The sequence below is a fragment of the Chrysemys picta genome, chromosome 4, assembly GCF_011386835.1.
Source record: "Chrysemys picta bellii isolate R12L10 chromosome 4, ASM1138683v2, whole genome shotgun sequence".
NCBI lineage: Eukaryota > Metazoa > Chordata > Testudines > Emydidae > Chrysemys > Chrysemys picta.
Genome location: NC_088794.1, coordinates 41,995,116 through 42,018,646, shown reverse-complemented (window position 1 = coordinate 42,018,646; position 23,531 = coordinate 41,995,116). Strand labels below are relative to the sequence as shown.

At 39.0% G+C, this 23,531-nt stretch overlaps 1 protein-coding gene across 1 annotated transcript in view; it reads left to right on the top strand.

Moving 5' to 3' along the window:
• OTOG (otogelin) overlaps positions 1-23,531 on the top strand; it is a 169,766-nt gene that overhangs the window by 52,103 nt on the left and 94,132 nt on the right. The window contains exons 19-22 of the mRNA XM_065592102.1: positions 999-1,164; positions 3,309-3,383; positions 6,491-6,531; positions 7,932-8,085. Of these exons, the coding sequence (XP_065448174.1) occupies positions 999-1,164; positions 3,309-3,383; positions 6,491-6,531; positions 7,932-8,085 (436 nt within the window). The remainder of the gene's footprint in view (positions 1-998; positions 1,165-3,308; positions 3,384-6,490; positions 6,532-7,931; positions 8,086-23,531) is intronic.

Sequence of the window (23,531 nt, the reverse complement as noted above, 5' to 3'; positions counted from 1 at the left end):
TGCATGGTCGTGAGCAAACTAAATGGGATGTTGCCTATTCCATATATGGGACCAATGAATTATAGTCCATTCTTTTTATACACGGTACTAGGATGAGGTTCCTTTTCTCACCAAATCAGAATAAATGCTGTCATTTATCAGAAGGTCATTTCTAATCGCTCTTTCTCTGCTTTCCCACTCACACATCATAACATATAATTCTCTTAATCTGAGAATCAAGGATGAATTTTTTTCAAAACAGGCTAGGGAAGACACATCTTCCACCATTTCTGTGTGTCTAAATCTCCTAGGCTACTTTGAATATCTCATCCTAAATGTCTGTATTGGTGCAGTTCATGGGATGGATAAATAGCTTCTGGTTCTCTCTAATCAGAGTAGGGCTCTGTGGATTTTTTAAACTAGTTCATTGATGAGTTAATGTGTTGATATCATAGCTAATGTAAGGTAGCAGAAATCCACATTTGAAGATTTGAAATCCTCCAACAATTCTTCAAGAACCCGAGTCTCTTTTTTTCCATTGATATGTGGCAATTGTGGCCAATCCCTCATTTAGTGTAACTACACTAGACTGCATGTGTTCTTGACTATTGTTTTATGGGGCATGCAAACAAAATTTCAGATTGTGTGATTCAACAGCTGTAAAGCACCAACATCTTAATCGGTTGCTTCATTGTGTTTTTGTTTAAGATATTGTGCACTGTTCAAAGCACTTATTTGAGAGCCAAGCATGTTGAGAGTTAAAGCCAAAAGGCCAGAGTCTGATCTCAGTTACACCAGTGTAAATCTGGATTAACTGCACTGACTTCATTGGATTGACACTGGATTTAAATCTGTGTAATTTATATCCCATGGTGTTATAATAGCAATTCTAATGTAACTGGGATCTAAGAAATAATGATGTTTTATCAGAAAAAGTGTTGCCCTAAAAAGATTTATGAGATTGGAGTGTACTTGAATCTCTTGCACTGTAATTAGAGAGATCTATTTCATTTGGATAGCTCTTTCATGTGAAGACACAAAGGAGTACAGTACCTGTGTATCTACCTGTGGCCAAACTTGCCAAACATTTTCTATGCCAGAGACATGCAGCGGTGATTGTGTTGAAGGTTGTGCTTGTCCTCTTGGAATGTATTTGAACAGCAAGACTGAAAGATGTGTACAGAGGTAGGTATAACTTGCAGCGTTGACAGTCTAAGTACCACTTTAAATGTGTACATTTATATTTTCAAATCAAAGAGAGAGTTTAGAAACTCTGAGTGCTTTGTGTATCCTGTAGAACAATATACATCTCCTCTAGATCTGGCAGGTTTTTAGTATCACACAGAATCATGTTAATCAGGAGGTTTGCAGTCCTTTGATTCTTAAACTCAGCCTACACAATTTGGTGTGCTGTTTTGAAAGGCCAATTCTTAGCAGTGCAAAAAGCAGGGATAAAGATGTTCTTTCCTTTCCAAAGATAGTTTTTTTATAGTCTCCACAGAATTTCAATATTGCTTCATCAATGAATTCCACATACAGTTCTGGTGCCTTAACATTTCACCTATCCTGCAGGAAGGGAATGCCTTATTTATGGGGCCTTTTTGTTATTCAATAGAGTTCCCCATGCAGAGCAGACAGTCCCCTGGAAAGCTGAAATTGTAAGGCCAGGTTTTATAACGTCGTATTGATGATGATCAGTCTTTACATGCTAGCTGTTTTTGAATATCGGAGAGGTAAAAAGGGTAGGGACTTTGCTAGTGCTATTGATTTTATGTGGAAAGCACTCCTATACTATGGTGAGGGGCATCAGTATGAAACCTAGATAGACAGATAGGTGAGGAATACAGTGCTGTGCCCTGTTTTTATCTATCAGTTTTACCAAAATTGTGCATTTTCAGTCTTGAGACCACATCCACTCCTACAAACATTAGCATGAGTTCTTTTAATCTTCTAAAGAAATGACTGCTGACAATACTTGGAGACACTGGGCTAGATCCTCAATTACACTGATGTAAATTTGGAATAACTCCCTTGACTTCCAGTGAGTTACATGGGATTTACACTGGTGAAGCTGGGATCATACTGCCATATATTTCTTTCAGCATAAAAAAAACATATGGGGTAAAATCCTAGCCCCATTAAAGTCAATGGCAAAACTCCCATTGATGTCAGTAGAGTCAGGATTTCACCTATGGAATGGAATAAAATAATCCAGGTTGCTTCTGAGAGCTGGTGCAACATTCACGCTTCTCCACTGTGAGACCAATAGAGATATAGAACATTCAGAGGTTGGGGAATCAGGACCATAAAAAACAAATGGAAGCCAGGAATTTACATGATTGCAGTCATAGGTTTTCACGGATCTCCATCTGGATGCATAGAGAGTCTTACCCTCCATGCCTTCTAGTTCTTTCACCAACAAAATGTGACCACATGGGAACCCTAGAGTCTGTCTTCTGATGGGAGTCGCACAGAACTAAGGGGATTCTTAATTTCACTTAATACATTTTTAACTAATTCCTGATGAACATGGAGTTAGGAGAGGGAACGTGCAGTGCAGAATGCCTCTCCCCCATGCTCCAGCTATATCTCTTTCCATACAGCCCAACTAGCTGTACAGATTTTATATGGAAGGAAAAGTGGTGGTCTCGTTTGTCACTCTCATGGCATTCCCTGTGGCTGTGTTCCCACTTTTCCATGTCATAAGCTGTAGAGACTTGCTTTGCTTCTTCTTTTTTTTTTTAAAAAGGTAATTTAGAGTACACTTCTACCTCGATATAACGCGACCTGATATAACGCAAATTCAGATATAACGCGGTAAAGCAGAGCTCCGGGGGGGCGGAGCTGCGCAGTCCAGTGGATCAAAGCAAGTTCAATATAACGTGGTTTCACATATAACACTGTAAGATTTTTTGGCTCCCGAGGACAGCATTATATCGAGGTAGAGGTGTATAAAGTATGATATTTTTAAAAATACTAGTATATTAAAGTGATGATGGTGGATTATTATCACCCCTCTATTACTGTCTGAAGTAGCTACTCCAGATTTCTTTCATATTGCTGTCTATTTTATGAACTAGTCCTTTGCATAATAGATAGTGTCAGAAAGCTGCTGACCTTACCTTCATGGAGACGCATCTCGATGCCCTCATGGTAACAATACCATGCTAAGGATCCAGACCAATACACCATGCAGAATAAGATCAACTTTTTGAATGCCAGTAATTATTGGTTAATGTGAAGTTTTTTTTTCTTCCTCATGCCTATCTTCTAATTCATGATGTACATGTTCCCATATGATCAAAATTATTTGTTTTTCTCCTCTGTAGGAATGAGTGCCCTTGTTATTTTCAAGGAATTGAATATCCACCAGGAGAAAATATTATCACCTCTTTGGGCAAATGGTAGGGCATGCACCTTGTTTGGTTTTTTCCCCCTGTGCTCTGTCAAGTCATTTGCACTATCCTGTTTTATCTTTTATTGAGAATTCTGTAAACTAGCTTTAAAATGTCCATGACTTTCTGCCTTTCTTTTGACAGCACTGTTGCTGTGAAATGCATGCTTCCAGAAATTTCCTCTGCTGTGCTTACCCTCAGAGCCTCCTGTAAGTGGGCTCCACAACACTGAGTAGATAGGCATGCAAGTTAATGGTGCAGAGAATCTTGAGGACTTCCCTGGCATGCCCAACCCCTTCCCTGGCCTTCCTCTTCCAACTCGGCAGGACTAGAACCTTGTTGAACCCCCCCTGGGATCAGGGAGGCAGAACTCCAATCCAGGCACAGATGAGGGCCAGGGAGCAGGGGGCCTATATTCCTGAGCCACTGAAGATGGATAACCGTAAACCATAATGAGCAATGAGTGCCTCTCACTGGCAAGGTGCATGTTATTTTTCACAGTTGCCCTTTGTTTCCCATTATACTCACAACATTAAAGAAGAAAACTTGTTAAACTATTTGGAATGCTACCAGATGCATCCTTTTCACCCATTAATTTTGCCTGGCAAAGGGAAATTAGGGAATGGGTCAAATTTCAACATCCTTCCCCTGTATCGAACATCCTATTTTACTTTCACTGCATTTATTTACAGGCAGAACAGATAGCTTTGACTCTGGAAAAATCTGGCTAGCTAATAAAACACATCAGTTAATCTTTAAAGTCTGATTTCCCATTTACCTGACTAGGCATCAGTACTGGCAGAAACCCAATGGTATAGTGTGAATACATGCCAGTCCTTCTCATGCACCCTTGCACCAACAAGTACACTGACCCAGATAAATATATAAACTGTTCTTTGATTAAGCCTGTCTTCACTTTGGGGTCAATACTGTCTCTGGCTTCATGCCCATGGGGAGTGTACCCTGGCAATAGAGCTGGGGCAGTTCTACTGTGCATGCAAAAGAAAGAAGTGCACAGAATTTAGTGGAGGGGTGCAGAGCCCTGGTTTTATGAGAGCTTTTTTGACAATAATATTTCCTACTGAGGATTTGCCTCTCTGTGCATATATTGGAATTATCAGATAGTTGAGATCCACTGATTGAAATGTTTTAAATTCTAAGGCCAAATTCATCTCTTCCTTGACTTCAGTGGAGTTACACTGGTCTACATTGTGAGTAGACCTCTTAGACAGTTGTAAGATTATCTTGCTTACCTTCTGGTTAGTCATGATTTTCTCTGGCTACACTTTAACATGGATTTATGCAGGTCAATTGATATAGAGCCTGTCTTACATACGAGTTACTATATGGACAGTGGGTCTAGATGAACTAGTCAGATCTAAGAGACATTTTAGGATAATAATATCTATGTATATGGGAGATCACTAACAAAACTGCGGAACATAACAGAATGTATTTGCCCACTGCTATGTACATGTTAAAAATGGTTAGGGTCTTTATCAGGCTCATCCAATCCTCTTTGTCCTAATTGTTCCCTTAGTCTCCTCCCACTTTTAGATTTGAGTTCCTTTCATACTTGAAACAGCCTCTTATTGTTAACTTTCTGCCAAGTGCTCTAGCTATCTTTTTTTTCAACCACCTCCTTAAAACCCCACTTACACTGTGATGCTGTCCCACATCCACAACAGCACTCTCCCTCGCCATTTTTGTCCTGTATTGTTTTTTCATATTTTCCTCTCCGAATTAGATTGCAAACTCCATAAGACCGAGCCCCCCACCTTTAGTGAATTTGGATAGTTGTGTAAAATATATGTTGCTCTAAATACAATATTAAATCAGCAATAGCACAGACAGAGGCATTTTTGATATTTTATTTACTGGCTGTCTAGCAGAGGTGAACTGGGGAGACCACAACTGTCACAGAAGAATAAGTGAATAGGACTAAAATTCACTGGCTGAAATTCTCCTTCAGTATAGCACAGAATCTGAATTAGAGCCAATACTATTATTTTCTTCCCGGAGACTGAGTGACTATCAAATTTGCTATTGTTCTATAAAGTAGTAGACTATTTTGGCTGGAGTTAGACAGGTATAGAAAGTGCCACAGTATTCAGTGCTGCTTTGCATAATGTTTGCTGCAATTATGTTTTGGGTTTAAGCAGTTCATTGGTTTTCTTTGCACTGGTTTTATTGGCAGTGGCATGAAACCAGTCGCGCCTCCCCCTGTTTAGCCCCACCATATTAGCTCAATAGTATGGGAGAAACTTTCACTGTGACTTTTTCATTGTGTTTCAGCCTTGACTAAATTTTGCTTTAGTAGCTTATGGTGGCAGGGCTGGGGAAGTGAAGTCCAGTGATTTTATTTTGCACAGCACAGCATTTTATCTTACGGAATTGATACTGTCTTGAGCTATCTTTGGAGTCATTTGGATTTTCATTTGACTCGCCAGTTCACTCTTCAGCAGCTTTTTGGGCTTCTAATGAGAAAAATCAATCAGTTGAATATTTACAATAGTCAACCAAAAGATTTTTTGTAAAGAGTAATAGTTTACTTTGTTTATTTAGAAGGGGCTTTCTCTTACTCAGAGTTGAAGTCTAATGAATAGCTTGCTATAGCTGTGTATGTGGTTTTTTGTTTTGTTTTTTTACTGTCGTTACATATTTGAATGTTTAATGTAAGATACACGTGATACTGTTTCACAACAGGGTCTGCTTTTGCTACCATTGCAGTCAATGATAAAACTCCCATTGATATCAGTGGCAACAGGACTCGACCTAGTAATGTAATAATATTTTTGTGTCAGTCCTCCATGGGCTCTATTCTTTAAACTTAGCATTTGTATTATGTAATGTTTGTTTATTACAAGGACTGTTCTATTCTTTTAATGCATGTGTAAGCAGCAATATAGGCTACTTTGTTAATACATTATATTATATATTGAGAACCTTCTGAACAAGACAACACAAACTCCCTTATTGGTTATCTTCGTGCATACACCTTTATAGAATTCTTTTATTTTGAGTAATATTTTACACATTTTTTTTCAAGTATAGATGAATGGTAACATTTCAGACCTTCCTGGTTTTAATTACAGCTTCATATATTTTTGTTGCAGCCATTGCAAAGATGGAATGATGAGTTGTGAGAACAACATTGGTAAGTGAAAGAGACTCATTAAGGTATGGAAAAGAGATGGCGTAGACAGACCCTGCTTCTTCCATGATGTCTCATTGATTATAGTGGGACTCTGTGAGGGCATAAAGGTCCATCAATCATCACTTAGCAGGACTGGAGCCTTAAATTAGAAATTTAACCTATGGTATAACTAAAAGTAGGATTAGAGTACAACAATAGAAGCTCTGTTGAAAGTACTGGCTACCTGTGAGAAAATGCTTTTTATCAATATTTTAGTATAGTGAAATGTTTTCAGATTGATAATGCAACCTACGTTTATTATGTAATGTAAACAGCAGATCTTCACATGGAGCAAACATAGGCTAGTTTTGTCTCACAAAATGTTGTTGGAAAAACTGGACACTTCCAATATTTTTACAAACTGAGATTTTGTTCCCCTCCCAGTTCTAGCTAAGTACTATTTCTGTACTATCAGTTTTTACTTTCTCCCCAGAGTGGTATAAGGATTATAATGTTGTGTGGGTGCCTAAGTAAAAGGAAAACATTAAAAACAATTGCTTCTTGTATTATAGTATCTTTACTCTGACTAGCAGATCCTGAGGGGTTAAGGACTGGACTTTGTGAAAATGTTCCCTTTCATTTCAGATAAAAAAGACAAAACTAACTTGCTGTGAGGTGCAGGATGTTTCAGTTTATTTTGAAACTGCAGGTCCTTGACTCTCTTATGAATAGTGTAACTTATCGCATTGCAGGGTGTCACCGCAAGTAGTGTTGGACTACAGCAATCTCCTAGATATCTGATACCACACTCCGATAATAATATAATAATTTCCTCAGATAATAATTTCCTTAGTGGTTAAAACAAAAAAGAGATAAAACCAACAGTTCCCAACCCAGTGCCCAGGAGCAGGTCCAGGGGTATATAAAGCAAAAGGCTGCTGTGTAACCCAGCTGCACCAATCACTTGCCTGCAGTCAACAGCCCTGTGTTCTTGCTCTGTCAGGGCTTTCAGGTCCAGCTCTCAGGCTACCTGTTATCTACTATTCCCTCCACAGCCAGCTCCCAGCTTCTGCTCACATGCAGCTCTGGCTCCCTCTTGAGCCAGGTAGTACTGCATTTTCCTGTGCTTGGGAGATTATGGAACCTTCCCTGGGCTGGTTGTTAAACTTGGAGGGAACAGTGCACAGTAATGAGCAAGTAGGTTCATTAGAATACATTTATCTTTCTTCTTCTTTTCCAACTGGATCAGATTCATAGTGGCTCTATGGGGTTAACTGTCTGACCAGGAGTTATAGATGAACCCACCCCCATGATTGGTCAAATTAATCTCTAGTTTAAATCAGCACTTATTAATTTTGAAAGATTTCTACCAAATCTGAAATTTCAGGAATGATTAACATCTGCAATATTTTGTTTTCTAGTACACAACTGCCCAGCGGGCCAGATTTATGTTAACTGTAGTAATCCACAAGCTAACATGGAGCTTAGCAGAGAGAGAACCTGTGAGAATCAGCTGCTAAATCTCACCTTCTCAGCACATCTTCCTTGTCTTTCAGGATGTGTTTGTCCACAAGGGTAAGTCCAAAGCACCCATGCCTTTCATTGCACCAGCAAAGATGGCTGTACTCTCAGTAGTGACAGTTGAATAGCTTATTCCACTGGTGAAAGACACAACACTTACTACTTAGAGAACTTGTGATGTCAAGGAGGAGCAAGTTCTGTTCTTAAGGACTCACCAGACAAAAGGCACGATCCTTTGGAGGCCTAAGATGGATGGGTGGTGTCAAATCTCTAATACCTCATAATAAGGACGAGGCCAGAGGGGTTCACAAACACAACCGGGGCTTATTCTGATACTGCACCAACAAATGTGTTCAACTGTTTTGGCATCAAATGTGGCATATTGGTGTGTGAGTGAAAGCTGTTATAAAAGACAAAGAAGGAGATTCTCACAAGCATGATTAGCAGTTAGGTGCCCAAATTCCATTAACTTTCAATGGGAATTAGGGCTTGTCTAAACTTGAAATGATCTCACCGCACATTAAGTGATGGGGACCATTGTCTGGCTTGTTGGGAAAGGTATGCACCCCTTTAAGGGCTAGAGAGCTAGGGAGTGACTTTCTGCTGCAGATCAGGTCTGGAGATGCTGACCCATTCCCCCAGGTGACTGGAAGACAGGGGGGGACTATACAGGCCCATGCTGGTGCAGGAAAAGCTCTCTTTTTATGTGGACTAAGAGGAGCAGCAGCCACCCTCCCACCCATGGAAATGATGGAATATTGGGTTTTGTCAGGATCTGCTGTGGACACTGTGCTGGTTACTCTTTTTCTGAGGAGCTATGAAGGAATTTGGCCAAGGTGAAGTGGGATTTTTTTTTTTTTTTTGCCTTCCCCACAGTAGATTTGGGGAGCTTAGTTGGGGTGAAAATGCATAATCACACAGTATTTTTTTCCACAGGACTCCTGCCTCATTCAGCACACAGGATGGGCTCACAAGGGACAGAGTTATGAAATGATATCACAGGAGTAGGATTTGCATTGAAAACATCAAGCTGTACTGATAAGGCAGAATTGACAGAAAATACTTAAATATTTTCTCTGTCAAAAATGTAGTGCTAGATCCTGGTTAACGGCTTGGATGTTTCAGGCAAACACTGCCAACCTGTTACAGTCCCTTAGGTTACGTACTATTTCTGTGAAACCCCCTGTGGGGCAGCAAAACAGGTTTCTGCGCCCTGGTAATCTTTTCTTATGAAATTCAACCTGGCTGCAAAGGCTTGTGTTTTGGTCCCTTCCACAGGGGGCATTTCTATAAATAGCCAAAGTGAAGTGGACACCTCATTTAGAATGCTCTCACTGCCTTGTGTCACTTCAGCTGACTCAATGTGGTGCCAAAATCTCAGGTTACACAGCCTTGGAAGCTAGGTTTTGTTTTTGAAAGTTAATCTCTCTTTAATCTCTTCAAGCAGTGACACATTCTGCAAATTATAGGTGTGTAAAGTCAAGACACACTGCAATGTCAACACTTCTTGCACTAAGTTGTGCCCTCTGTATCCATAATTGATGTATATATGTGGTCTCCGTTTACATTCCTCCCTGTCTGTTAAAATAGAAGCTTTTTACAGTGTCTGCCTATTGGCCTACCTTGTAGCATTTGGATGGGGAAGAGGGGGGAGGGAGGGGAATGGGTCGAGATGGGAAATTGGCAAATGCAAGTGCTCTCTTTCTGCAAGAAGTCATTTGAACTGAAATATGGGCACAAAATCCTACTTTGCACTTGATCATATCTAGTGTCTCTTAGGTGCCAAAAATGAATACGTGGTCAGATAGGAAGACTTAGACTTCATTGGCAGTTCTGGCTGTCAGCAAGACACATTACTGCAGCAGGTGGATGTGAAGTCCATCTAAAGTGTCAAATTATTTATGCACAGGGAAGTTTTCTGCAGTTATTTCCATGACAGGAAATGGGACCATCTGAACCACATTAGTACTCAATATGTTAGTAGTACATTTCCCCCCCAAAACTCTCTATTCTGATGAATGAGAATAACTTTGACTCATCAACAATTAAGCATGTTGACACCTCTGTTTTTGTGGAGAAAAGCTAAGGAGAGATTTTACCTTCATTCTTTGTGCCAGAGAAACATCTCTGATTTAGTGGAGCATACTATAAACATAAATGCAAGCTGACAGGACATGAATTCTGCTGTCTTGCCTCAGTGAATCAGTCATTAAAACTAGATGGATATAATAGATTGCGGTTGTCATGAGCTACAGTTGGAATATTATTTTCTGTGGAGTTCAGGAAGAATCTTTACACTTGCTTTAAAAGTGATTGGTTGATGCAGTTGTGTTCTTCCCCTAGCTCTATCCCCCTAGATGTAGAAATATTTCCAGATGAAGTCATTTGGAGCAGTGGGTGATCACCAGTTCTGAATACTAGGCTGTAGCATGTAAAGTTGGGTACCCAAAATTATAGGCCACTTTTGAAAATTTGGCCCAGTATCTCTACTGGTGCCCAGCTGAGTTGACCAGGATAGATGGAAAGAGAACATTGTTCTGTGAATTAGACAAAGTAGTGTTTCTAATATTCTTATTTTTTGGGAGAAGTACTGATATAACATTCTTAAATTTGTATTACACTTTCTATAAACTGAGCCAGAACATTTGTTCTGAACTATGAAATTGAATGTTGGTCTGAATGCAGCCCCCAAAATGATTTTATGTTAGAATTCCTTCTGTTAATACTCCGACATTTTAAATAAGAGTGCTGACTTAGAAATCCTGATTAGCTTTTCCATAACAGTAGTTTCCTAAAGTCCAAAAATTCAAGCAGTTAAAGTTGATGCGGAAAAATATTGGTCATAAATCAAAAATGAAAAAATAGAGATTTGTAGACATGAGTTATAAATATCTTTAAGACAAGAGCTACTGACCTTTATAAAGACATGCAGTCTTAGCTACAATGACAGCCAGAGGAGCTTAATTGTATAGAATATAGAGAAGATCTAGTTTACCTAATAATATAAGGAGAACAAATGCACACACCTGAAAATTAAAGATCAATCCACAAAATTTAGAACTATTTTTTTTCCTCAGAGAAATATCAATTTTTGGAATGTTCTTTTCCTGCAATAGTAGAAGTACAACATATAGACTAATCACTACATTTGGGGTAAGAGTAATTTTTCTCCATACTGGTAGGGACATGCACTGAACATGGTAGGGACATGCAGTTTTGGAACATGCACTGAACATTGAGTTTCCTCTATTGCAACGAGCAAAGGGTTAGGAGACAAGATGTCATGGGGATAAATTAGAGTAAATACTAGTAAAAAAGCAATCATCCTCTTCTGACCTTGTAGAGGGAGCAGATGAATGTTAAATGTATGACACAGACCTTGAGCCTTACTCAGCAGTTAAAACTCAGAGGGGGCAAATAGATGGGAATTATATACCTTTTACCTGAACAAAAGAAAAAACACATCATTCAAAGCCTTCAGACAAGGGGATTATTGAACAAAAAAAATTAAGAGTGAGCTCTGACACCAAGGAAGAATCAGTATAAATTGTCTTTTTAATTTACAACTGCATGTCTTATGACATGATAATATTGTGTCAGTCCAAGAATTAAGTGAATCCATACATATTACCAGTCTGACAATGGTAAATATGTCAGCCTTTACTGTATTGACAAACCAAGTTAATGCTAAATAATTGATAGGATTTTCTCCCAAAGCTCCTGCATACTTTGTCTGAATGTAGTTTGTTTCGTCATTAAATATGAAAAAGTTACTGTGCAAAAAGAAAGGAGATGTCGCAAGGTTGAAAAAATAAGGGAGATATATTAAATACCTTCCATTAAGGAGGTAATTTGTTAATTGATTCAGTATCACTCATCTCTTTTTATATGAATGCAGAGTTGTATTATGGTTCTCACAGTACATATATAGAATTTTACATGATATCAGATTTATTTAGTTAGTTAGTTAAAATTTCTTGCATATCTGTTTGGTTTCTTTCATAAAGCCATTATTCAGCTAACCACTGGCATTTATTTGTTGTGATTTATGGTTGCTGTGTATGTTTGTGTGGCTATTGCTTTATAAAATTAATAAAATATATGAAATTTAAAGATGAAATAGTGTGATCTCAAGTATCATGGTTTGGGATTTTGAACAGTAATCCCAGTATCAATCATTCCCATGCACAAACTGAATTATCTGAGGTATGTCTTTAGTTGTGCGTATTATATAGGGCTAGTTGCATGCTGATAATTTCCATATTCTTCTAAAATGATCATATATTACATACATATGATGTTCATAATTGAAGTCAATTTAGGAAGGAAGTGGGTTGTTCTTAAAACTCTTCTATTACGATCCAAGACATACATTTACTTTTACTCAAGCCATGACATCATCTTCGTGAGGTTTCACTTAAATTGGTTTAGATTAATTTGGTAATTTACTGTTAAAAACTAATGTGATTGAAACAAGGGTTAAATTAATTTAAATGTGTCTGTATTAGGAGTTTGTATCAATTTAACTAGATTGATATTCTTGAGATGATTTAGTAAATTGGTGCAACTTTCTTAGTATAAACAAGTTCTGGTATTACTTAAAGCGAGTATATTGTAGGTTGAAGCTGTTTTCAGTTTTTTCACTAATACAATTGACCAAAACATTAAACTTGGCTTCATCTAAAACAGAGACTCTCTTGATGCAGTATGTGAAGAGTTGGAAATGTATTTAAAAATAATTTTAGATCCTAGCAGACAGGCAAGAACTTCACATCATTTGTTCTAGGAGTCCTTCTTTGTTGAGCTCAGAGTACATTCTGCTAGAACTCTTGATCAAATAATGCAACATGAAATCTAAGAGGCATATAAAATAAGAGAGTGGTTTATTATAGCTGATTGTATAAAGTATGTGCATTTTCAGTATCTCAATCTGTTTACATCAGTTAATGTTAGGACAATATGAAATAACACTTCTCCCCCCATTTTTAAAAGTGTGACTGTGAGAGGAAAATTGTTCCAGGAATACAGTCTATGTAATGTTGCCATTCATTGTGCTTCATTGGCAAACTTAGGTCATGCTCCTTTTATAAGAAATATTTCATCCATAGTTTTCATGACCCAATATCTTCTCAGAATTTTTAACATCAAGATTTTCTCCTCTCGCTCTCTGATTATTTGAATATTTCTGTACATCCATGCTCTGTCACAGGAGGGAAAATAATGTCCTGTTCATAACACAATTAGTTGTGATTCTTCAAACTAAAACTCCAATTGTTTGCTAAAGAATAGATATAACTCAGCATAACTCAACAGTTTTATATGGTCTTTAATCAGAATATAGAGGCAGAAAGCAATAGTATGTTTCTGTACTCCTCAGCTGCTAAGTGTCCCAGTTTAACATAATATCGTTTTGACCCTGATCCATTGCAAGCTTTCTGTTGACTTGAACAGGCATTGGATGGGCCAGATCCATAATCTTCACTGTAAAAGGGAAGCTCTCATTTATTATGACTTTAAACCTATTCTTCCTATTGCCTATGAGATAAGTCATCATCTGGTTTATCAAAAGATAAACCTTTTTTTCCCTCTGGCATCAAGGCTTTAGCTTCAGTGGGAGCAGGAGATATGGGTCTTAAAGCATGAATAACTATTTATAAGCGGATTTTGTCAGAATGAAACCTGAGGATTAACTGGAATTTCAGTGCCTATTTTAAGTAGTTTAAAAAGTATGAGAGGGAAACTTTTGTGTGTGTGCATGCCCAGAAATTGGCTAATGATATTAATGCAACAAAGAGGCCATCATCATGCTTTGCATGCAATTATTTCCCCTTTCTTAGACAGACAGCCTTTGTATTCCAAAGTTTGCAAAGAAACTTGACCTAGTTTAGTCCTTCATTTTCCCCTAAAGCAGCTTTTTGTACACAGCAATAGTTTAATCTTCCTATTAATTTTCCCATATGACACACAGCAGACTTAACTAAAGGTAAATTGTATTTTTACTTTTACAGTAATTTTTGCTCCTCTCTGTTAGAGATGTGTGTTCCTTCAGTTCTCTCAATTTCTTCTTAAAGATACTGAATAGAAAGTACCTCTATGGATATCTGCGTTATCACTTCAGAAGAGCAGAATTCTCCTTTCCAGTCTACACTGTGTACATTCTTTAGTCATTTCTCAGGCAGAATTTCCACTCATGCAAGTAGAAGCTCCTGTACAGAATATGTAAGGGAAGCCCAGATCACTGATAAGAGATCTGTGGAACAGAAAGGAAGCTTCCCCGTGCTCTGTGTGCATGTGCATATATTCTGTTTCTCCAGTTGCTCTCTGAACATGTTGTACATATTTTTACATAAACGCACCTCCCCTTTAATTCATGAATAGCTCTGGCTTTTCCATTGCCTGCTTGGTTGTTGTTGCTCCAGTGAGGCAAGGATAGAGACTCACCAGGCTCTGCCTGAGCCTAAGGAAGCATCTAACAAAGGATGATTTCCCTCCCTCACACAGCTACCCAAGGCGGCCTGGGAGAAGGGAGAATAGAGGAGAAGCCAAGAATCAGCAATATGATGGCTGCCTGCTGCCCTGACACAGCATAGATTAGAGTATCGAGGGGACTCCTCTAACTTGTGCCATCTGAAAACAATGTTGTAGGCCCCATACACCAGATGGCAATAGCAATGCAGCAAGCTCCAGCCCCCTGTCCTGGTCCCTGACATGTCCCATCACACCCCCACTGTGCCCCACTGCACTGTGAGCTGTGGGGCAATGGAGGAACTGGCTACTCTGCCTTTGCACCTGTTGGGGATTCCCCCATGCTAGGGGAATCCCTGTCAATAGACTTGTAGATATTTTCTGCTTTTTGTGCTGTTCAAGCAACACAAGAGAGTGGAACAGGAGAGAAAATCTGCATCAAAATATTGATTTGTAGCTCCTTGATCTTTTTGAAATAACGTTTGGCCCGTAGGTCAAAAAGGATGAACACCACTGACTTATGGGGTTGTGATCAGTCTTATGCACCTTGGTGTATAACATGCAGATTTAACTGGTACTACAAGGGGAAAATAATGAAAACAGCTTCAGGTAAAGAGAATCTCCACATTGTCTAAGAAGCTCCTTTTCCACATCTTAATAGAGGGGCCTTGGGATGAAATGAAATTAATGGAGATATCCCATCTCCTAGAACTGGAAGGGACCTTGAAAGGTCATTGAGTCCAGCCCTCTGCCTTTACTAGCAGGACCAAGTACTGATTTTGCCCCAGATCCCCAAGTGGCGCCCTCAAGGATTGAACTCACAACCCTGGGTTTAGCAGGCCAATGCTCAAACCACTGAACTATCCCTCCCCCCATCCCTTGAAGCAAAGGGAAGTTGTAGTGTGTAGGATATTTTTTTGTTTTGTTTTGTTTTTAACATGTAAACATGTCAGAGGAGGCACCATTATTTTACTTGGGACTGTAGATCCAAACTTATTTGGAGGCATGATCATAACTTCTGTACCTCCATGAAATTTCTAACTTCTCCACTAAACCTGAATGACTTTGCCATATACCTATGCAATATAGCCAGCAGGATTTTATGCATGCTCCAAGCAGTATTGGTAGATGATTATGGATAAGCTGCATACCCCAAATCATTTGACCCAGGTATTCAAGATACCTGTGCCAATTAAATATTTCTTCTCAATGTTTTATTCTTGATTAAATATGTCAGATGCTGTCAGCACTTAAAGATTTAAATAGAGGCCAAACATACCGCCGCTATTATAAACTGAACAAGAAGGCTGGGAACAGCCAAGATATTCTCTGGTCTTTGTTTTCTGATCCCTACTGACACTATGAAAAGAAGACAAAAAGATAAGTATTCCTTTATAAAGAAAGCTTTCACTCTTCCTTACAGGTGAGCTTTGTGGAACACTTTGTAGGTATTTCAGTATTTTAAATAAGCATGTGCTCATAGGAGAGAACACATGCTCATGTCTTCCAGGAGAGAGAATCGACTATCGGGATATTCCCACTGCATATTCCTTTTTGACTATCCATTTTCTAGTACTTCATATTGGAAAGATCAACAAGGAGCAGGAATAACAGGGTCATCTATTTTTTAAAAAAAGCGATTTTAACTTTTATCATTATTAACACAGATGAGCTGGGAAAACCTAATAATTTACTTTATACAGGTGTTTATTCTTATAACTTTAATCTAGTAAATTCACATTTCCATGCAGTATAATGAATCTTATCCAGAGCCATAACACAATTCCATATACCTTGTATACTAATTTCATTTTATTTAATCTGCAAAGAATCAAGAGGACCGCAGGACTTCTGATGGCAATAACTCAAACACAATTGAGAAGGTGTAGTCAGTAGTTTGCAGTGTCCATAATATCACTCCATCTTCTTTGCTTGGTTGTACCTATTTATTAGATCTTCCAGAAACTTTTCCCTTCTGTTATTTTTCCCTCTCTACATCATTTAAGTCATAATCAGCTGGTGTATATGTCTCATCATATGGGAATAATTTGCCCTGCTCAGCTTCTTCTGAATATTTGTCACCTTTACAACATCCATTTGTGTTTGATCAACCTCATCATTATCTGTTTGTTTATTTTGTTCAAGCTCCAAAAATGGTAACCAGACATCATGAAATCTGCGTGATCCTTGTATAAAGTTAGCTATCATTTTTTCCATTGTAATGATATTCCATCCCTTATTTCTCCATGCCACTAATCTTGGGATCAATCTTTTTTCAAAAAATGAACTGTCACACAACTGCTGCTACTAGTGATTGTGTTATCAATGGATCCTGATAGGATCATCATCTACCATCTCACAAATAAGCAATGCAAGTGAAAAACCTCAGCCCTTGGTCCTGGAAGTTGGAGACAAATGGTGATCTATGTTCATACAAAGGTGTGTGTCACCCTCTTCACAACTACCACCGGTAGTCCTGCTACTCATCCCTTTCTCATAGGACCCTTTCCCTTTCCCTCTCTCCTCGTTGTTTTTGCTGATACAGACTAACAAGGCTACCACTCTGAAATATATCAGAAAAGGAAGGTGAAACATCTGATTCTAGAATCTGTCATTTTTGTGTCCTGGACATGCTATTATTTGATATAACACCTGAATATTCGTGATAAATTGTGTCGTTATATACAGTTAAAAAGCTCAGTCTGCCTGTGATTCTTTTGCTTTTCTTGCTGTGCTCACCTTCTAAGAATTGCCTTGTTATTGTGATCCTCTTTGGTTAAGAGGCATAGCCCTTTCTTGTGCAGAAATAATCCTAAAAATATAAACAAATGTATGTTGGTATAAAGAGGAAGCAGTGTGGCCTAGTAGATGGAGCACTGGGCTGGGACTCAGGAGAACTGACTTCTACTCCTAACTCTGTGACTGGCCTGCTGTGTGTCTTTTGGCAAGTTACTTCATTTCTCTGTACCTCGGTTTCCCCCTTTATAAAATGTAGATAATGATACTGACTTCCTTTGTAAAGCACTTTGAGACCTACCAATGCAAAGCACTATATAAGAGCTAGGTATCATTATTATAATAGGTATGTAGCATTATAGAACATCATGTCGCTACTAATCTCTGTCTCTCTCTGTAGTAAGTGCAGACTAACTACTACGGACCTGGTGGTTGCACTAATTTTAGTTCTTACTGAGTACATTGGGGGAAAGAAGGACCTTTCATCGTCTGATCCCAGCACTGCTGTAGCTGACTTTATTTAATGGACAGAGACATCACTAATGTTATTTCTAGGAACATGCAACAGACTATCCATGTTTATGTTTGGAAACAACCTCCCATTGGTATATAATAACCTGCAAGACTGAAATAAATCATATTTTTAAACATGCAAGAGATAAGTGTGTCAGGTATTTATATTTGTATTCTAAATACATTGTGCTATGGCCCTCTAGTTAGGTGTCTATTTTAGAGAGCCTCACACACAGAGATGGATAAGATGGTACTGCTGCTGGTCCATGACATTTCCCCCTATAAAGGTCCTGACCACATTGGCTGCAGCAACAGGGTCCTGGCAGGCCATAGGACAGGCTGTCACATCTTTTACCTGCTCTTGACTTTCACAGATTTGCTCCAGATTTATACTAAGATAGCCTTACATGTAGCCTGTGTTTTGGGTGGCCAATTTTTTCAGCTCTCTCTAAATGAAGGGGTATTTAATGTTCCCTCATTTAACCTAAACGGAAAGTAGCTGTTATGCCCATCAGCTTCACACTGATGTAAAAGAGATAAAAACCAGGACCAGTGTGCCCAATGACCATTCAAGCAAGTCCTCAAGGAATAATCCACAAAATGATTGTCAAATGTTGGTTAAAACTAGCCTTAATGCAGGTGACAATGCTTAGCACTTGCACAGTACAAGAAGCAAACTTGGACTATATTTTTCTTAGTAGTATAAATCCCCAAACAATTATTTTCTGACTTGCAGTGCACCTAGTCATAAAATCAATAAGATATTCTGTAGTTTCATGGTACTATGCATTGGCATGAGTGTTTCCAGATCACACTTTTTCATCTATTAAACAGTCGTGAGGGGGTTTGGTTTTTGTTTTTTCCACTCTAGACTAGAATGCAGTTCATGAAATGCTTTCTACGATGGCAAGGCCTGCGCTGCACCTTTGGAGAGAGAGTGATTTAAAACAATGGCCCTGGAGAACACTCTTCCTTAGTCTCTATGGCTAACATTGGGCAAAGTTAACCAATTGGGGCATTTTTTTCTTAGGCTTAGGCTTGCTGTTATAAATTAGAACCACGAAAAAGACGATATTAAGTCAACTGAAAATTGCAGCATTCCAAGTGTAATGAGATGCTGTAATCCATCCAGAAATATTGTGCCTGCTTCCCTCCCACCCCCAAAATGAGAAATTGCTTCTTATTGTATTTTTGTAATAAACAGGTGGCATACCAGATCAAATAACATGTAAGAAGCTTAAATGAATTCCTGAAAGGTTTTTTAAAAAGAAAAATCATCACTTTTTAATTTGCACAAAGTAAACAATGCATTTAATGTAATCTTAAAAATATCTGTCTATGGCCAGATAAATTTAACAATGTAGGAGGAATGTAATTTTGTCTCCAACATTTTATAAAGCCACTTTTTATGACAAATATACTTTTGAGTGGTGTCACGGTGATCATATCCACTGCAAGATATAAATCCTCAAAGCTCAGTTGTAAGTCCTCTCCTATTAGTACATGTCAAAATATCGTCTTTTCCAAATGACTTATTCATGTTTTTTATTTACACAGGATTTAAGGAAAGAGCATTTAATTTTACATTTTTAATGCGAAAAAACTAAAAACAATATGCACTCTACCTCTTTGTTAACTGGTACCCCCAAAACTCCCAGATGATTCACCCTTATTAATCTTTCCCCCCTCATTGTTCTTTTAGGTTAAACAGAGATGTGAGATGGTCACTCATAAATACTTGAATTCCTCAGGATAAGTGGATACCTGTCTGCCTAAGTGTTGGAGGCGTGTTTGGCTCTGTAGCCCACTACCTGCCCCTTAAAGCATTATGCTATTACATATGCTGAATCAACATCTGTTGAAGTACCACCTCCAGTTGGGTGCTTCCAGATCTGATATTCATACTGGTGAAGTGCTGTTTGCTGGCATTGTTATAGGATGAGTGAAGGGATAGTATGCTATTGAGACAAGGAAGAGGACATAAGGAGACTTTGTTTTGTTTCCTTGAGACTGAATGTGCCTCTAGTGCTATATTTAAAGAAGCAAAAGTAAATGCTTTGTTTCTCATACCATTTGCTGTATTTATTTGCTGCTCTCTAACATGCTGCAGTACTTCTGGATCTCCCCCAAATGCCAGGTCTGTTTATTTCTTAAGCACCTCTTTCCCACTAGTCGTGCTAAAGGGGTACTAATGAATTCCAGAAAATGCTTGCAATATATCAGAGATAGACTTACCATTACATCATATCCTTTTCTAATGACATTTTGAGACTTAGAAATACATTGTTTGCATTTTCAGGTTACACTTTTTAAAAACTTATTACAGTGATCACCATTTAAGTCAACATTTGCCAACACTTACCACACAGAAATTTGAGAAGCCACATTTCTTTCCCATTGTGAGAGTAGGAAGATATTATATCTGTGTTACTGATTGATAACTGATTGTAAATGTTGACTTTTTAATGTCCACCATTACAGTGCTTTATATTATTGTTACAATGTATTATTTTGTTACCTCTTTTGACCCCAGCATTTAGCCAAAATTCAGGGTCTAGCAAGTTATTTCCATTAGGAGGAGAAATTGATGACATGGTCAGTTATTTCTTTGGTTCAGTCCTGTTTTATTTACAAAGAAACTGTCCTGTTTCCTGAACACAGCAGGATCAAATGGCAGGAGGCAGTTTCTCTGCTCACAGTTCCAAGTGTCTTTCCAGCCAGCACGTCCGCGAAAAGCTCTCAGCTTTTTCTTAGGATCATGCTACAAGCTGTTCACTGGCAGTTCTTGGCTTTCTCCTGCCTTCTCTGTGTGCTTCTGTGGTGCATCTGCCCCTTTTCTCTCACACACAGACACACACCTGCAATCAAATCAATCCTCTACCTCAGGATTTACATTCAGCATGCAGTGAAACCCTTCTACCCACACAGTTTGATTTTTGAGCGGCCTTACATGTAGCATATAAATGGAAGATAGCTGTTCTATCCACCAGCTTCAATGAGGTTGCTCCCAGCCCCTAGCATAACAATATCACCTCGACAATCTTCTAAAGGTCATTTTACTTCAGAAGTGACACATTTCATTTTGTTGACGGTAGTTCCTAACAGCAGGAAACATATATATTATATTACAGTTATTATAGTTACAGTTGTTTTACTTTTTCCCCCTCTGTGAATGTAGTTGAGTTCAGTTCAGATGGTTCTTATGCTAACATTGTGCAAAGTACAAAGCAGGCAGCTGTTTGATCTGAATCCAAAAAGCAGCTGCTATTTATTAACTGGCAAAGATGGGTGAATCTAGTGATCTGCTAACTTTGTCCTCCTTGTTGAAAACTACTTCAACCATAAAATGAGGTTGGTCATTTAGCAGATAACTTGTTATTCTGCTATGCTACAGGTAAAAAACTACACAATTCAAGAATATTTCAACTGGCACATATACATATACACACATTCATACAAAGAAAAGCATGATTAATTTTTTGATTAATTATATGTGACTAGAAAGTTCAGACAACCACAGCTCAGGAAAATCTAATATTATCCTCTCAGTCAGACATGAATGACAGAAGTTTTTTCTGTTTTTTCTCTCACACACACCTTACCCTCACTGAAATCCTGACTCTGACTAAACTCTGGGCTGAATTCTGTCCTAGGTTTACATACATGCAACTCACACAAGGCAATAGTGCGGCTGATGTGTAAAGACAGAATTTAGTTCAATGTGTTTAATCAACACAATTTCCAAACAAGAAACACTCCTGAGCAGTCACTAACTTTCTGAGGGCTTGTTTGGATGAACAGTTAGTGCACAGCAAGCTGGGGTGTAAATTTGGAGCACACTAGCAGGACGAAGAGATGCTCATAGGACAGTGGGATCAGTCTGTCCGAGCCAACAACCACCTCCTGGATTAAATGGAGGAACTGAGGGGACTGAGGTTGATGGTCCAGGAGAGGGCAGAGAGGTATGACAAACATAAAAGCATGGACATTGAAGTATAAAGCATAGTGACTGCTGACCAGGAAACTTAAATCGCCATAGAAGAATGGTGTAAGGATTCGAGCACCCAGGAAGATGGTATAAGGGTGTGAATTCACCGTCCAGTGAAGGACTTAGTATTGACAGCCACCATTACGACAGTTGTGTCTACTATGGAGGCTGCAGTATTTGTAGTAGCTTTTATGGCTACCCAACAAACCCAACTCCTACTGGAATAGAAAAAGGTAGAAGATAGGATTGTGGCAGTGGATAGGGTCAAAGAGGAAATGGTGCAAATGCACATGCTACAGGTCCAAAAGGTTAAGGCTTTGCAAGAACACAAATAAAGCGCTCCTCAAGGGAGCTTAGCCCAAGCTATACTGCAGGAACAGGACCTGGCCCATCTCAGAACTGAAAAAGACACCACAGAACAGCAGTGTTTGTTGCTGCAGAAGGACCTGACTAAGCTTCAGAATTTGCTTAAGGTCCAGCTGGGGCTGAAGTCCAGCATGGCTAAAGTTAAAGACCTGGGAAGGCTGAAGTAGCCATCCTGAAAAAAGGCTTGGACTCATGAAGAGTGCAATCACTGCATCATAAAGATGGATTGAGCCAGCAGGGACCACAGACTGATGAAATTCAGAACTCCCCTGCCCTAGGTCCAATGATACGGGATCAAAACAAAGCTGCAAGGCAAAGCCACAACCTGACCTCTGCTAAAAAGAAGAACCAAGCCAAGCCACTCAAAACCGACCAAAATTGGATAGTAGCCCACAGGGGGCGCCAGGGGTGAAAAAAGGACTGTGGTACCACACCCAGCACCTAGGAGTCACTCAAGAGGTGAGTCCCCCCATTACAGATACAAAATGGGAGTGTTGTGCAAGATGCCACTTGGCAACCCTGTCAACTAGTAAAAAGTTGACTATTCAAGAGCTCTAAAGTGCCCTGACAATTAATTAATATTACAACAGCATAATTCCGCCAACAGGAACATTCTCCAGGAACAGATTAACTCCATTAGGCCAGCCAGTGACTTCTCTACAATGGGGCCACTAGATGCTACAGTAATACTACTAATAAGCACAGGGTACAGCAGTTTTGTTGTGCTTCTGTGTCTCCTATCAGTTAGTAAGGATGTTATTCTCGGCATTGGAGTACACTCACAATAACTGGTATTTGCAATTTCCCTCCCTCCTGATACCCCTCTTGCATCATGGGCGTATCATTGTGGGCAAAATCTGAGGAGTTTGCAGAGGGGGTGAGAGAAGCCCCAGAGGCAAGTTTGTGGGTGGGGCCAAAGAATTTCACTGGCCATATGACTTTGCATAATGGAGGGAAGTGAGAGCACCATGCACTGAGCCTACAGAAGGCCCAACACTGTGGTAGTGACCATGAAGTGACTCTTTTGCTGGTGCAGCCTGTGGAGATGATTCTTTACTTCTCAAACCCAGGTACTTGAGCTTGGCAAAAGTGAGAAACATTTATCCCTTAGGCTTAGGCTTTTGTTCACTCAAAAATGCCATTTTTGCTTCTAATAATTCTCCGCTCCACCCCCATGGACATTATTTAAATGAATGCAGGAGCCTAATAAGGTGACAGTGAATTTGATTCAGTACAGGTTGAGTTTGATGAAGGAAGCTAGAAATAAGTATACCCTTAGCACTGATCTTTAGGTTGCACATAAATAGGTGTTAGAAATAATGTCTGATACTTCAGAAGAAAAGGGAGAGTTCTGGGCATCTCTAGATGGCATATTGTTATGAATTCTTAGATCGTTGAAATCAGCCTAGTTCTTTGGCTTTACAAGAGAGAG